This window comes from Melanotaenia boesemani, chromosome 17, assembly GCF_017639745.1.
Source record: "Melanotaenia boesemani isolate fMelBoe1 chromosome 17, fMelBoe1.pri, whole genome shotgun sequence".
Classification (NCBI taxonomy): Eukaryota; Metazoa; Chordata; class Actinopteri; order Atheriniformes; family Melanotaeniidae; genus Melanotaenia; species Melanotaenia boesemani.
In genome coordinates this window covers 27,659,160-27,675,821 of record NC_055698.1, presented here as the reverse complement: position 1 = coordinate 27,675,821, position 16,662 = coordinate 27,659,160, and the positions used below count along the sequence as shown (strand labels likewise).

Genomic DNA, 16,662 nt, shown 5'->3' with positions numbered 1-16,662 from the left:
AGAGCTTTGCTGTTGTTCCGGAGGTGGCAAAAACAAAGTTTGTTTTGGTCTGGGTATTTATACTTCGTGAGAAACATTCTCCGCGGTGGGGTTGGGTTTTGTGCGGGGTGGTGTCCATGTCTTTTTATGTCACGTGTTGTAAAGATTTTTGTAGTTTCTCACTGCCTCGACAAGGTGTTTTTATTAAAATGATCAGTTTAACCTTGGCAAATCTTTCACATGAACAGAAAAGTGGAAATGAAAACTTTCCACTTCATGCTTCTCCGCATTAACCATGCAGACCACCCATACAACTGTTGTCGGACACCACTCAAGGAAAAATGCAGGTGATGTGTTAAGAAGAAGCTGCATGAACTCCCATACCAGGGCAGCAAGGTCTCTGTTGTCGCAGAGTATATAAAATAATGCAATAGAGAAGCAGAGATGATATTTGGCACTAAAGTTCAAAAATCACTCACACTGAATGCACACACATAAGATAAATTACTCAGGATTTTATTAAAACCAAAACAAAAACTGGGCTAATGACTTCTTATTTGCTTCATTGATCTTATTTATGATTGTTAGCTTCTACTTCTTTTGGTTTGGCTGCCATGTATCAATATCAATACCACATTTAATTGGATGTGTCTAAAGTATCGATGAAAAGGTAGAAAGGTGAGGTGTAAACGAGCAGAGAGCAGTGAACTCTCCACACATTTCCCTGATTTGTGCATAGTCATGGGAAACACTGTATCTCATACTACTGCTATTATAACTGTTAATGCTCTTTGTTGCCACTTTGGGAAAGTCTCACAAAAATGATAAATAGCCTGGATGTTTGGCTACATTTCCTTCCGCTGGCAAATCAGCGGATGAAGTAAACAAAGAAATTTATTGCTAAAATAATCGACAGTCCAAAGGAATTGTTGTCTGTCTTTGTTCCTCATCCTTCTTCACAGTTTTATAATTTTTCATACTTACTCCTTGATATGATCAAATCTGTCATCATCTGCCTGCCTGTTTAACTAACCTGGAACCAGTCAATGTTCAACCTTTGCATAACTTCATATCCAAGGGCGATACTCCACATGAGCCCTTCTGCGTTGTTTGAATTACCCATAATCCTTCACTCTGTGAGGGGTCAAAGTGGCGCAGACAGATACGTACATGTTACAATAAATCTCAGTTAATCCTCCAAGCGTGTGCACTTTGATGTACTTTTAAAGTCCAACATGTCATTTATTTCAGCTGGAGGTATAGTCAACTTCAAATTTATTTCAAAACTGATTTTTGGTTCGGTGCAACCTTCATCTTCACTGTCTTATGTCTCACTAAAGCAGCAAAACTGACACTTTCATACTAATTTCTGCTCTAAGAAAGGTTTGCAAAGAAAACAACTCCAGTCTATAAAGTGGAACAAATACTTTGGCTTGAATTGTAACACAAAGAAGATGTAAGATTAGATTAATCTGTATTGTATCCTTAGAAGAAATTTTGCAGTTAATCTGCCAATTAAATTCAGAATGTGTATAAAATTTATTTAAAATCAGTACTAATTACAAAGAAACACATTTGATGTGATATGATCCAGTTACCTCTGTTTAGAGTTTAGTATTTTTATTAAACCAAGCCAGACACTGATCATTTAGCTCCAAATAAGCATCTGAAGCACAAGAAGAAACCCAAAATAATCTTTTTACACAACAGGGAAAAGAGGTAGAGCCCCTGTCATTGCTCAACAACAACTTCACCCTTTACTCATCGTGGAGCATGTGGAGGCAACATGGGGGCTGTTTTACCATCTAGCAGCACAGACACACACCTGACACACCTGTCAGAGAGGACTTAGCCAGGGCACCAATCCCATAGGTGTTGGTGGACTTCCTTTTGAGACGAGGCAGAATGGAAGTAGTGTCCTCCATGGACAGCTGAAGAGAGAAGGGAGGAAGGAGAGGTTTGGTTGCAGTAAAGAGGGTAAGCATGTGAATAAAGATGGAAAAGAAACACCGACATAAAAGGGAGGAGGATGGTGGGTGATAAAGGTTGGCAACAAGATAAAAGACGGGGAATCAACGTGACAAGGAAAATGAGAAAATAAGAAAAGATGACAGATAAATGTGAGAAAGCGGAATAAAATAAATTGAGGTGAGGGGAGCAGATGATTGAAGATTCGGAAAATAGTTTTAGAGAAATGAAGGAAGAGAGTAAAGAGATTATAATAGAGGGAATAAGAGAAGAGTTAATTATTTGAGCACTTTTTAAAAGACTTACAAAGTTCATCAAATGAAGAGAGAATCTTAAATATATTATCACTAAATGGAACATCAAGTGGCACTTCAAGAACAAAAGAAATGAACCACAGAATCTTTTGTAAAAATAGCAGCTGTGCATACATTTTCACTGTAGCATAACACAATACGAACAATACGTACACGGGATTATCTGTCAAGGGATGAAGGACATCTAATACAATTTTATTTTTTATCATGTGGACAAGTGCTGGTTTTATAGAAGTGCAGTATAAAAAAAATCTTGTAACTGTGGAGCTACGTCTCTGAGACAGATGACTGTTTTTCATTAAAATAGCACACCTTGTAGAAACATTCACTCTACAATAAAAGCAACAGGGCAAACATGCAGTTTAAAGATGTTCAGCGTGTACAAACTGGAACACAACGTTGAATCAATTTCAGTACCTACAGTACTACCATTTCCACTGCAGATGAGATGGTCTGGTAACACCGAGCGTGCATCTTTATGCATTGATTTATTCAGCATATGAACATGCATCAGTATGAATTAAGTCTTATTTTGTTAATCTTGATCTACATGGAACAATATGAAAGATGGGGCTGGGGCTTCTCAATTTACATGTGTAGGTGCGGCTTCAAGGATAAAAGGATGGGAATTTCCCTTTCATATAAGGGCTCAAAATTTACATTTACCAACACGCCAAATCCTGGTTAAAACTCATTTATGAATTAAAACTTACGAACAAGTTTGGGAGTTGATGAATTAGTCAAATCATTCTGGTTATGTGTGCTGGCAGTGCTATCACTATAGAAAGGAGGAAAGGAGGTAGGAATGTAGGGATAAATGTTGATGACAATGGAGAAGGTGAAAGTCATTGAGATCTGAGGCCTCATGCATAAAACTGTGTAGCAAAGCAAACTACAGGTGGCATCCGCATGGGGAAAAAAGGAAATGCGGCGCACAAAAACTTTCTTACTTCTAAAACCGTGCGCATGAATGGCCCATGCCTGTTTCCATTTATAAATCATAATCAACTCTAAGGCGGGCACACGCAAGGTAGCGCCTCGCCCCGCCCACATGGTGGCTGTAAAAGGTTAGGTGAATGGCTATAATAAATAAATTCTTCACATTTCCAGGTTGGCTTAGGACAGGAAAAAGGCTTTTTTCTGAATGTGAGACAGAGATCCTGATGGACCACAGTGAAAAATGTAAAAGGTTTTATTTGGTGGAGACGGCGTGGTCATTACTTGTGTCAGAAAGGCAGAACAGTGGCAGATGCTGTCATCGCAGTGTCAGAAGGCAAGACACGCCAGAGGCATCAGAACGTGCGGCTGGATATCTCAGTTGATAGGGCATCCGTGTGCCATCCAGGAGATCAAAATTCGAATCCCACAGGGGTGAATATTAACACCCTCCAGTTGAGGCCTTGGGCAAGACGCTACAGCCCAGAGTAAATCGTTTTGGAGAAAAGCGTCTGCTGAATGACAGTAATGATGCCTGTAATTTAGTCATTTGTTTTAATATATAAAATAAATATTTACAGATACATCTAAGATTGGTAGCAGTTTATTTAGTGTTAAATAATATTTCTTTATAGTTCCTAGGTCTTCCAGCTGGGTCAGCGTTGCTGCAGCTGTAGATGGAAAGGGTGAGGCTAGAGACTTCACACAGCAAACTAGACGTTTTCTTTGACAGTGTGAGCAGATTAGTGCAGTGGTGCGACCAGAATATTCTCAGACTGAACCCCACCAAAACAGAAGAGGTCATTTTTGGAAACACACAATATATACCAGCATCTGTTGTGATTCATAACAAAAACAATAAAACAGTCTGCGTACTTCAAATATTTGCGTGTGTACGTGGACAATGCCCTTTCATGGTCCCATGTGGATTACATTTGCAACAAAGTACAGCAGATGATTTATTTTTTTAGTGGACTCAGGTCTTTTGGAGCAGGCAGTAAAATCCTCCACAATTTCTGCAGCGCCACCATATTAAATATCCTGCATGTCATATGTCTGGCTCTGTGGTCTTTCTGTCCAGCTGAAGTCCAGGATACTGAAACAGCTGAACATCTGCTCCAAGGTGGTGGGCCAACCTGTGGAGAGCTGTTTCTTTAACGGCTGGTCTGCACACACCCTTAGACTGGTAAATAGGATAATCGCAGATCCCTGTCATACCCTCTATGATGAGTATCAGCGCCTCCCATTGGGTAGGCACTTCAGGGTGTCTTACTGCTGGAGGAATGAATAAAAACATTGATTTATTCCACACTCCATCACACTGCTCAATCAGTAACATGGTGCTGGTTTTCTATCAGTCTGTGTCTGTAATCCTTGTTGATTCGGTACAAAAAGATTTTCTGTGCAAATGGACAATAAAGTATTCTCTTATTATCTTATTACGTGTCAAATAAGGAGAGAGAGGACTTGACTGTATCAACTAAAGCCAGAACGGGAGGATCAAATACTGTTTGGGGCGTACAACAGAGTCATTCTCTGATTTCTGGCGCCAGAGATTATGGCAAACCAAACTGAAACCTAATCAGCAACGAGACAGAACCTGTGTTCCCGGAAGCTGATTACAGGAGGAAATGCAGTGTAAACTCTGTTATAAGTGCATGCAGTGCTTGTATATAATTTGGAGCTACGTGCAAAGAAAAATTAATGCTATCAAGGTCTTTTGTGACAATGGAGTGTCATCCATGTGATGTATCCTTTTGATATAATCCAGTATCCAGTAAGTCAGCAGGAACACAAATATAACTTTTGCTGCAATCTTTCTCCATTAATTTAGTATCAGCACAAAATGTAATAATCCAGAAGTGAAGATGTATTTTGTAACAACAGAACTAAATATTTGTTCTCAAATATGCTTTGTGTGTTCTAGGATTACATCCAGCTGTGAAAAACATAATTCAGGAGAAATGTAATCAGCTGGTGAGGCAGTATATTTCAGATCAACAAAATATGAGTTACTATAGCTGAGTACACCACCAGGAATCAGTTTCCTACCGAAACTGGGCTGGTGTTTAAAGTTCATGACTTAAATGGCCTGTAAATGTTTTCATATGCATTAATTACCATTTCCTTTTTATATGGATACTAAATCAGATGAATATGTGCCATTTGAGGGGCCAGACATAGAAACACATCTCCTCCCCGCAGCGCTGTGACCCGTGTTTTTGTTTTTATGGCTTTTACTTTTGTTCATTCTTGGAGTTCTTTTCAACCACAAACTGCCAACAAACTGTCCTCAGCTGCTTTGATTACTCCAATCTATATCCCCACACAGCACTCGACAGAAATGGTTTCTAGCTCTGGAAGAAATGGAAATATCAGGGAGCTTGTGGATGTCAAAACAAGGCTAAAAGGACTAGCCACTTTCCTTTGTTTCAGCTGGACAGGACTAAACATAATTGTTTGTTTACATGGATAGCTTTAAAGAGTAGGGGCTTTAAAGGAATCATCTCAGACATGGATCCATAGAGCGAAGGCACCAATGCCAGGAAACATCTAGCTTTTCAGAAACTCTGCATGCTTACACTCTCAGTTAACACAAGTTATATTTAAAGCTTGATGAGGCCATGAGAATTGACTACTCTCTTTGTTTTAACATTACAAAAAGGAAATCAGTTTATTGATTTTTATGTTATTTATGCCAGTTGTTTCTTTTTCTGCTACTTTTTTGATCAAAGCCAAGAACATAGGGAGCATACGCAGAGGTGGCTGGTCCAGTTTGAGTCGAGTTAAGCGTGTACATGTGGAAATAATTTCACTTCCAACCATTATTATAATAAGAGAAACTACAATGTTAAGTTAACATGTAATACATCCAGGGTTTTTCCATCAATCTTAGGGCACATTGCACTTGTTCATGCAGACCAAACCGTCTGGACAACATCATGCAATTACAACTGCTCACTAGAGGTGATATTGCCTGAAACGACCCCTGACCAAGAAGAAAAAAAATCGGGAGGAAGAAGAAAAGCTGGTGCAATGATTGGGCAGGGCTCCAAACAGAAATCCTCCCTCTTCTGCTGGCTCGTTCACCACAAGAAAACAATAGAACAACACCAGATTTATGCAGTCTTGGGGTTTCTGTTTTTAATTTGGTCTTAAAACCTGATATGATTTCCACAAAAAGCTGCCCAGCATGAGCAGCAGGCGAGGCAGCAAGCAACACTTCCTCTCTTTGGATCACTGGATGGTCCGTTTGCTTTCATCCTGTAAGTGGACCAGAGTTTGCTTCTCTGGTTCGCACCAAGCGGACCAAACAGCGCCAGGGTAAATGTGCCCTTTAAATTAGCTGGTGTTGCTTTTATTGTCAGAAAGTCCTCATTATCAGACGATCTGTTCAGATACCTGTTGCTTTAACCCAGAAATGTCTCTGTAAGATTATTTGCTTTCAGATAGCTTTGAGACAAACAAAATGTACATGTGCAAATAAATTCTGCTGAAAGTACACAAACTGTTGGCCAGTGATGCACCTCATCATGCATTGCTTTCAGTAAAAGCTGGGACTTGTACGAGGCTTCAGCTGTGTATGAGATAAGCTTATTACAGCCTGTTATCTGTTACTCTGTGTGTATATATGTGTGGCTTGCAGTACAGTAGATTAGCAGAGGGCTAAGAGAGGAGACATTGGAGAGAGTTTATGGATTGAAAAAGTAAACCTGGGGATAGGGGAGCAGCAGTGGCAGAGAGAGATAAGCAAGAGAGAAAGAGTGGCAGGAAGGGGTTGAAGGATAAACGAGCAGGATGTCAACTTATGTACTCAAAGCTCAAACTCAGGTAGTTGGTGGGTGAAGGGGGGGGATGACATAAGGAGATTTAAGGGGAAAAAAAAAAAATTTAAACAAGGAGACTTACATTGATTCCTTCCCAGGAAAACTCGGTACGGCCATGCTGGGGCAGAGGGAAGGAAGGAGAAAGTTACAGGAAGGAAAAGGAAAGAAGGGAAGAGAACAAGGAGATTTAAAAGAAAGAAGGTAGGGATTGGTACAATAAAAACTAATCTTTGCCTGAAATGAAATGTTTGCAAATCGTGTCTCCTTATTCCTAAGTTATGTTTTGAAAGCATACATTACATTCTTGAAAAGTAATCAGCTCATTCACTTTTGTAAGCAAATTTCTGTAATTCTACAAAAATATTTTAAGACATATTAATAAAGCAGTTGTGGCTCTTTGTTAGCTTTGCAGTGCACCAAAAAGTCTAATGTCAAAATAGTTAATTTATTTTGATGAAAACGTCCAGACAGAGAGGCAAAGATTGTGGAACAGTTGAAATGATGCAGAAATGATGGAACAGTGTGAGGCTCTGTTTGCATGCGATCAGCTTCACACTAGCCAGAATGTTTAGGTTACCAATGGTTACAGTAGTGACGCAGTTGCCAGGGGCAACAGCGATTCTGATGGATGCTCAAACCTGGACACCATTTCTTTTGTGTCCTCGCATGCATGCACATACATATAAAGTGTATGCAAATGGCCAGTTATGCATATTCATTGTGATGTGCAGTTGGCATAAAGACAGAAGAGCTGCATCTTCGTCTGTGGCTGTGGCGGTCGGGAGAATTTAAGCAGACAGTCACAGAGATATTTTACTTTTCATTGTTTTACATCAGACCCTTTGACACAGTGCTCTAAAGGGTTTTCTTCACAATGTCAGTTTGTTATCATAGTTGTACCGTTCAAAGCCACAGATCACAGACTGCACAGTGAGGTAAAACGAGAAAATGGCATTTACTTTATGTCAATGTAAATGTCAAACTTTATCTTCTGTCCTTGCCCAGCGGTTCCTGTTACTACCAGTCCACTTCATTCAGAGTTTCTCAGATATTTCCATTTATGGTCAAGCGTGATGTAAAAACTTTGATTTAGATTTGGATATCGTTGCCATCATTAGCATGGAAGAACATCTACAAAACATACATAAAGGTTCAAAGATCATCATTGTGACAGATTTCTGTCAATGTCAGAAATTTAAGATAATCACCCCTCAAAGGGGTTTTTGCTGTTTTGCTAAACAGCTTACAGGAATGTAGCATGGAATGACATGTTCAGTGCAACACTGGCATCATTGTGTAAAATCAGTGTAGATGGAAGCCAAACTAGGAAACATAACAATGAATGGCAGCAGAAGCCTTTTCTGTCTAACATGTTGACCAGCTCAGACCATGCCAAGAAGTAGAATAACTGGAAAGAAAAAGGTTGTAGCTACAAAATGAGCTTATAAAACTGGCTTAAATTTAATATGATACTTAAAATCTGTTGCTTTTCACAGTTGCAGCCAATTAGTATCAACATTGTGCAGTCTGCATTCATCTAACATGATGTAACATATCCATATCCAAGTTTAATAAATGACTGCTTCACAGTTTGACTTGCATTGAACTTGCAGTTTGTAGCTGTTTAAAGTATATAGATTAGATATAAAGGAAAATGCTGAAAACCGAGTAGCAATTTTTGTTCAGGAGAACCTTAAACCTTGAAATTAAACGCCATGTAACACCATGTAACAGCAAATGAATTGCCCAAATGGGATGAATAAAGTTTTCTGAATCTGAATCATCCCTTACTGCTGTAGTTTCCTTCAGATTTCTAGCTAAAGAGGAAAGAAAACTCAAGTTTTTGAGTATGTGTTATGCCTTTCATACTAATATTTGCAATAGAATATAAAATAATGTGGCAGTCATTTTTTTTCATTGGCATACAAAAGTAATCCGTTCAGTTTTAGACTTAAACTGACTTTACTGAAACACCTGTTCTATGACTTTAATTAAATCACATGTGTTTTTTTTACATGAAAATCTAATGTACACTAGTTAACCTGAGTTTGTCTAATAACATTGATGTGATATTAAAGGACAAGAGTCACCAGTCAGGGGTCCTTCATATCATATCAACTGATATGGCTATGACATAAACTCCAATGAAAAAGCAAAGCTAACAGTAGAAAAAAGGGGGGTAAAACAAAACAAAAAAAAAAAAACAATGCAATACTATTATGGATCATCTCATTTCATGTTTCCAGTAAAAGAAAGAGTAAAAAACTGCATGAATGTGGCATAAAACATGCCACATGGAGGAGCTCAGCCTTTGTTCAGAATTTATTCATGCTTTAATCAGCAGCTGCTGGGCGCTGAGACTCTATAGCGTACATGAATTAATGTGTACTTGGGTCTAAGTTGGTTTGAGGCCTTACTCTTGCTGGCCTGATTAACATTTTTCATCAGGTGTCAATGTCAGGGGGCATTTGGCAAATTGAAACCAAGGGTGGTCCAAAGCTAAGAACTAGAATTAATTCCATCATTTTGCATGTCCCTACCATTTTCTCTGAGCCATTGAAGGAATATTTTGCAATATTTGCAAGAAATGTTTAGAATTATGGTACCTGAATAACAATTATTTGATAACAAAGAAACCCCTGATATGGCAGAAGGCTTGTGCACGCCACAAGTCGCCTCAGTTGGTTTTTGTCTTGAATCTGCATTAACAAGAGGGAAATATGAGGGGGAATAATTCATAAAGTTGTAATGAAACAGCACAAGGACAAATCTTCACCAAGCAAAGGAGTTAGTTTGATTTTGATATTGGTAGGAACATAAAAATGACCCACAGAGGCCTATGGAATTAGATTCATTTTGTTTTATTGCACTTGTGTTTATGTGCAATATTATCCAATTTAAAGTAGATAAACAGTTAAAATAAGTATAAAAAGAAATTGGTTAAATTGGGACGCAGTTCAGCCATGTCCGCAAAGGCTTTTGCCTTCCTTCCTTTGCTTCCTCTTCTCTACAAACTGCCTCCACTTTGACTCCTCCACATCAATCTGCGTCTGACCCAATGAGTGTCATGTCTGTCAGTGATGCGCTGTTCTGTACTCAGGGGGTCTTTGCTGCTGCTCCCCCTGCCTCAGGCATTTCACCTTGCATGTTGAAGAGCAGCAATGTCCCACAGCAGAGCCATAAAACCACACAGACATTGTTTTAAATTGCTACTATGACTGAAGTTGATAACCTTTACCATTAACTGTGACCAATATCAAGGGCATTTAACATTTTTAATCTAGACTAACGGTTTGCTCTGTTGGGGGGAAAAAATACACTGCTCAAACAAATAAAGAGAACACTCTTCTGTTTTCACTGTACACCTCCTCACTTGGTGCAGTCATTAACTCTCATGACTTATCCTACCACTGTGATGCAGATGACACTCAGCTTTTCCTTACTGATATCTCCGCATGGATGAAGGATCACCACCTTCAGCTAAATCTGTCCAAAACCAAGCTTATTGTCTGTCCAGCCAATCCTTCCTTTCTGCCACAGATAAGCGTGCAGCTCGACTCTATCACACTTGTACCTACGTCTTCTACCAGGAATCTTGGTGTTACTCGGGTTTTGCCGATTTGCTCTCTATAACATCAGGAGGATCAGCACCTAACTGACATAACACACAGCAGCTCCTGGCTCAGGCTCTGGTCATTTCATGCATTGACTACTGCAACTCCTCACTGGCAGGCCTGCCTGCATGCTCAGTTAAACCTCTGCAGACGATTGCAGCCGCACATCTGGTCTTCAACCAGCCCAAAAGAGCTCATGTCACTCCGCTGCTAATCGCTCTTCACTGGCTTCCAGTTGCAATGCACTTTAAATTAAAAACTCTGCTTCTGGCTTACAAAACAATAACCCAAACGGCTCCTGTTTACCTTCACTCCTTAATCCAGAGCTACACTCCCTCTCGGCGCTCTGCCAGTGAAAGTGCTCCCACCACAACGTGGAGCCACAGCAGTAGCTAGACTCTTTTTCTCTGCTGTTCCCTGGTGGTGGAATGATCTACCAAACTCCGTCCGATCCGCAGAGTCCTTATCCACTTTTAAGAGCAAACTAAAAACTCAGCTGTTTCAGGAGCATTTCTGCACTTAACTCTTCTACTTGTTGGAATGAGTTAGAAAGATTTGTCCAGCTCTTTGGCTCAACTCAGCACTGAAAAAGCTGTGTGCACTTATGCCCAAGATGATGTGCCTCTAGCACTACACGACAGTACCTGGGTCCAACTGGACACACAGCTGTCTGACTTGCTTCTGTTGTTCTTACTCTCAGATGTGAGTCGCTTTGGAGAAAAGCATCTGCTAAATGACTGTAGAATAGAATAGAACATAATCATTCCCATGAAACTCAGTCAGTCACACTTCTGGGATATTAATCTGTCCAGTTAGGAAGTAACACTGATTGTGAATCAGTTTCACCTGCTGCTGTATAAATGGAACAGACAACAGGTGGAAATGAGAGGCAATTAGCAAGACAACCCCTATAAAGGAATGATCCTGCAGGTGGTGGGTCCATACCGTTCCCCTGTCTTCATCATTTCTGGCTGATTTTTGGTCATGTTTGCATTTTGTCAGTGCCCTCACCACTAGAAGTAACATGAGGCGATGTCTGCAACCCACAGAAGTTGCTCAGGTAGCGCAGCTCATCCAGGATGGCACATCAATGCACATTGTGACAAGAAGGTTTGCTGTGTCTCCCAGCACAATGTCAAGAGCATGGAGGAGGTAACAGGAGACAGACCAGTATACCAGGAGATGCGGACGGGTCCATAGCAGGACAACAATCCAGCAGCAGGACCACTATCTGCTTCTTTGTTCAAGGAGGAACATGAGGAGCACTGCCAGAATTATACGAAATGACCTCCATCAGGCCACTAATGTGCATGATTCTGTTCAAACTGTCAGGAATAGACTCCATGAGTCAGATAGGGCCTGATGTCCACAAGTGGGGCCTGTACCCACAACCCAGCTTTGTGCAGCCCAACTGCCATTTGCCAGAGAACACCATTGGCAGACTGGCCATCAATCTCACAGATGAGAACAGGTTGACATCGAGCATATGTGAGAAAGTCTGGAGACACAGTGGAGAACAATCTACTGCCCGCAACATCCGCCAGCACGACTGGCTTGGCAGTGAGTCAGTGATGGTCTGGGAAGGTATATCCTTGGGGGCATTACGACCACCATGTGCCAGCCAGAGGTTCCCTGACTGCCATTAGGTACCGAGGTGAGATCCTCAGACCCATTGTTAGACCATATGCTGCTGCTGTGGGACCTGGGTTCCTTCTGATACATAACAATGCTTGGCTTCAAGGGGCTGGATTGTGTCAGCAGTTCCTGCATAACAAAGGCATTGATGCCATCAACTGGCCTGCCCGTTTACCAGACCTGAATCCAGTCCAGCATCTCTGGGACATCATGTCTGGTTCCATCCACCACCGTCATGTTGCACCACAGACTGTCCATGCGTTGACTGATGCCCTGATCCAGATCTGGGAGGAGATCCCTCAGGAGATTATCCATCGTCTCATCAGGAGCATGCCAAGGCATTTTGGGAGTGCATACAGTCACGTAGAGGCCACACACACACTTTGCCAACTCTTTGGTAAGAAAAGTAACTTTTGGCCGTCCTAAAAGTCACTAGAAGTTATTAAATGACATCATTGTCTAATTTGCATATCAGCCTGGTACATATAGTTGTAATGGAGGCTGCCATGAGGGGAATGTTGTGGGAAAGGAAAAAATTGACAGAAAGACAATGTTTAAAAAGCAAAATGAATAAGGAAAAGTTAAAATAAATATAATATTATATTTTCATTGTTTTTTTAGATTAGTTTTTTTTATTTATTAGTAAGTGTAGTTTTTTTTCTAATTAAGAATCTGCAACATGTCACAACACTTTTCAATTTTGAAATGTTTTCGCCCACATGGGCATTAATATCTGATTGTAAGCCAGCGTGGGATCAGCCAGCAGCAGCTTTGCACAATTCATTTTCAGCCTGGCGATAGAGCAGAGGTGATCATCTGCTCTGAATGCAGCTGAAAGCTGCTGCTGTCACTGCGTGAGGACCAAGCCTCTTCTGAGTGCTTTTGGATGGGGGAGGGGTCTGCGCCGCACCCACTCCTCATTAAAAGAGTAAACTACGTTCATTTACGTCAGTCTCCAAAAGTCTCCAATAACACCAGAAAAAGTGGCTAGATTTGTCGCTAGTCGCTTTTTTGAAAAAAAGTCACTTGAGGGATCTGAAACGTCGCTAAATATAGCGACAAAGTCGCTAAGTTGGCAACACTGCACACACACTACTGAACCTGATTTCAAACGGCCTTGGGGACTTTCCGCAGAACTTGGGTCAGCCTCTGATCTTTCCACTTTTTTTTTAAGTATGATTCTGAATTCAGACCTCAATGGGTTAATGATTTTCTATTGATCATTCTTAGTTATTTTCTTCTCAACACATTCCGCTATGTAATGGATAAAGATTTTAAACTGGAATGTTTAATTAATCAAGATCAAAGATATATTTTTTAAATGTTCCCTTTATTTTTTTTCAGTGTTGTACATTTGATATAATAAATTTGCAATTATATTTGAACAGTTTTTCATGTGCATACATTCATCTATAAGGGAGTTTGGCAATGAATTACTGGAAAACTACACTGTAAAAGTACTTCATATTATCTGTGCAAGTAGTATAAAGTACTTAGAGCAGTACAAGTTTTGTGGACTAATTACTGAAGAAACTTTTTTTTTATTGGACTTTAAATTGAGACAAAAACATTTCTTATTGCTATCTGCAAGGGACTTTGGAATTGAATAACTGAAAAACTACACTGTAAAAGTTTATATTTTTTGCAAGTAATTATGAAGTACTCAGTCCAGTAGCATGTGTTGAGCTACTAATTGAATAAATTGTTTGTTTTTTTTTTGTTTTGTTTTGTTTTTTAAATTTCATATCAGATGAAATTGCGTGTCATTGCTATCTGAAAGAGACTGGAAGACGAGACAGACAGAATGAGAAAGAAATGCTGTATTTTGAAATCCAAATGTAATCATTGGTGGCAGTTGCTTTCACCATAAACTTCAGAGTAAATCTGCACTTGAAATGCAGCAGCGGCTGGCTTGAAAACGAGAGGCGACTGGCTTGCCGGCAATAATATATATATATAATCTTTTTTTTTTGCTGAGGAGACATCAGGCCACTTCAAATCTGTCAGTACAGTTCATTTTCTGGTACCATGAATGTTGGGACCACATTTTTTGACAATTCTGTCATTACCAGAGAATCATGTTTCTACATTTCTGTTGCTCAACTTTACATTTTCATTTATTGAATAAGTCTCGCAAGCAGCAGTGAGCCTTGAAATCTTAAAATCTCTGCTGTTGTCCTCCTAATCAATGAAGCTGTGATCTTGATCAGTGACCTTGTTAACTGATGCAGATATTTTGTGCCATGGAGCAGAAAACTGGGTATTTGCTTTTAAAGTAACACAGCTCAAGGTCAGTTTGTTGTTCACAAAGATCAGCACAACCAATGTGTGCATAGGATGTTTTAACCACAATTTATAATGCTCAGAGTGGTGCTGTTAACACAGTCCAAGGACATCAGAGTAGCATTTGCAGGATTGGGATTCACATGCAGCTCAGTGTGTGACGCTTTCACGGTCAGCCTTAGATAAAAAACTGGGCATCATCACACCTTTGTAGTGTGTGTGTTTGTGTCTGCATGCTCATGTTTAGTATTCACATGGACATACTGTTCAGCTGAGCTCTGCCATGCAGCCACGTCAACGTTATGTTTCTCAACATCAAGCTGAAACTTGCATTCATTAAGACGCAGCAACACTGACAGGAGCTCAGTAAACTGAAATTTTTAGTGTAACATATAATTGATGGATAAATCTGTGTTTTATGCTGCAGTCACATTTTCCATTTTTTCCAGCCAATAATTTGCTTCTTGTATTTATCCTAATCAGGGTAACAGAGGGTTTAATATGAGTATGTATTGGGCCAAAGGCTGAGTAGATAATGACTTTCTTTTCTGGTTATTTTATTCTCTCTGCATTACAGTCATAGCAAGGTCTGCTGCTAAAGTTTTCATTACGAACTGCTGAGACAGTCCTCCCAAAAAATTACTTCATGGATCATTTGTTCTATAACAAAACCTTATTTTTTAAGAATACATGGACTCTATTTGCTGAGAGCAATTGCATGTGAAGTGTTAAAATTACATCTAATAATGTGACTGTGCTGTAATAAGAAGGGTACACTTTAGCTTTAACCATGTAAGGTTATTGCTGAACCCAACCAGGCGGGACTAAAGCCTTTTCTTAAAGTGGTTTTACATTTTTTACAGAAATGAATAAAAAAAGTTCTTCTTTAGGCCAACAGTATAGTTGCTTATGTCTTCATATTTTTATGATGGCTGCCTCAAGCATGCAGCATTTATACACGACTTCTGAAATTAACCTAACACATATGCATGTACTTTGTATGCACCCTAAATTCTAAGTTCAGTGTGTTGTTTCTACTCCCAAACTGTAGCCAAGAAACTCATAGCTCAGTGCATTTTACACACATCCACCCACTATTTGTACAAAGACATTTTTAAAGAATTACAGTATGAAATAGCTTTATTATCATTATAGTGACTCTTACATCCATAACAAATTACTATAAAATAAACATATCAATAAATGTATTTGGAATTATTATGATTTATTTATATTTGTTAAGAAATAGGTTTGGATTTTATGAAGATCAGATTTTGGTACATGCTGGCTTGTTTTTTTTTTGTTTTGTTTTTTTTAGCAGATCATGAATTCATTCATTTAAAACTTTATTTCAAACATGTTCTTTCATTTACAATATTTACTCCTTCACAGTTCATGTCTGAAAAGGAGTAGGTAGGCAGAGGTATAAACTTATATAGCCCTACCCCATTTCTACAAGACACTGTAACTCTCCAACTCTATTACACAACTCAAATTTCCTACTTCACAAAAAAAAAAAAAAAAAAAATCACTGGTGTGATTCAATAACTCCTTGTCAAGTCAGTCTTCTTTCTATTTTGTCTTTTACCATCTATTTTCTACCCTAGATTTATCAGTTTTACGAAACCAATACAAAGTTTAAGCAGGTTAAGATGGCTCTCCCATCCTCGCATACACACAGCGTGACCTTCTCTATTCAAGTAACTGGTAGAAACAGTTTAGCAGTAAATGTAACCAGATATCTGATGTAATTGATTTGTAGGGCCAATCCAGACTTGTACAATCTGAGTTTGCTGGTTTGGCTGCAACTGGAATCTTAGATGAAGCAATAACAGGCACAACAACAGATCCAGTTGCTGACATGAGCCTCAACAAAGCAAATATTTAATTTGATTTTTAAGCGAACACTTGAGAGTTCTGTTTTCTCCAATATGGAAACACCAACCCCAATGAAACATATAGAGAGCATGAAATGACATCATACTGGCTGTCATGTGATGCAACACACTGGGACAGTCAGCTTCATCAGAGAAATGGGAGAAACAAAACTAAACACGTGGAGATAAGTTTAAAGATTGCACACAGAGGAATACAAAGCAGACCTAT

At 39.4% G+C, this 16,662-nt stretch overlaps 1 protein-coding gene across 4 annotated transcripts in view; it reads right to left on the bottom strand.

Moving 5' to 3' along the window:
- The window catches only part of LOC121656570, a 70,571-nt gene that overhangs the window by 11,391 nt on the left and 42,518 nt on the right, over window positions 1-16,662 (bottom strand). The window contains exons 3-4 of one of the 4 annotated variants that reach the window (XM_042011624.1): window positions 7,107-7,142; window positions 1,805-1,910 (exon numbers count right to left, since the gene is read on the bottom strand). The exons of 1 other annotated variant lie outside the window; for it this stretch is intronic. In XM_042011624.1, the coding sequence (XP_041867558.1) occupies window positions 1,805-1,910; window positions 7,107-7,142 (142 nt within the window). The remainder of the gene's footprint in view (window positions 1-1,804; window positions 1,911-7,106; window positions 7,143-16,662) is intronic. 2 more of the 4 variants (XM_042011625.1, XM_042011626.1) reach the window with 2 other exon arrangements.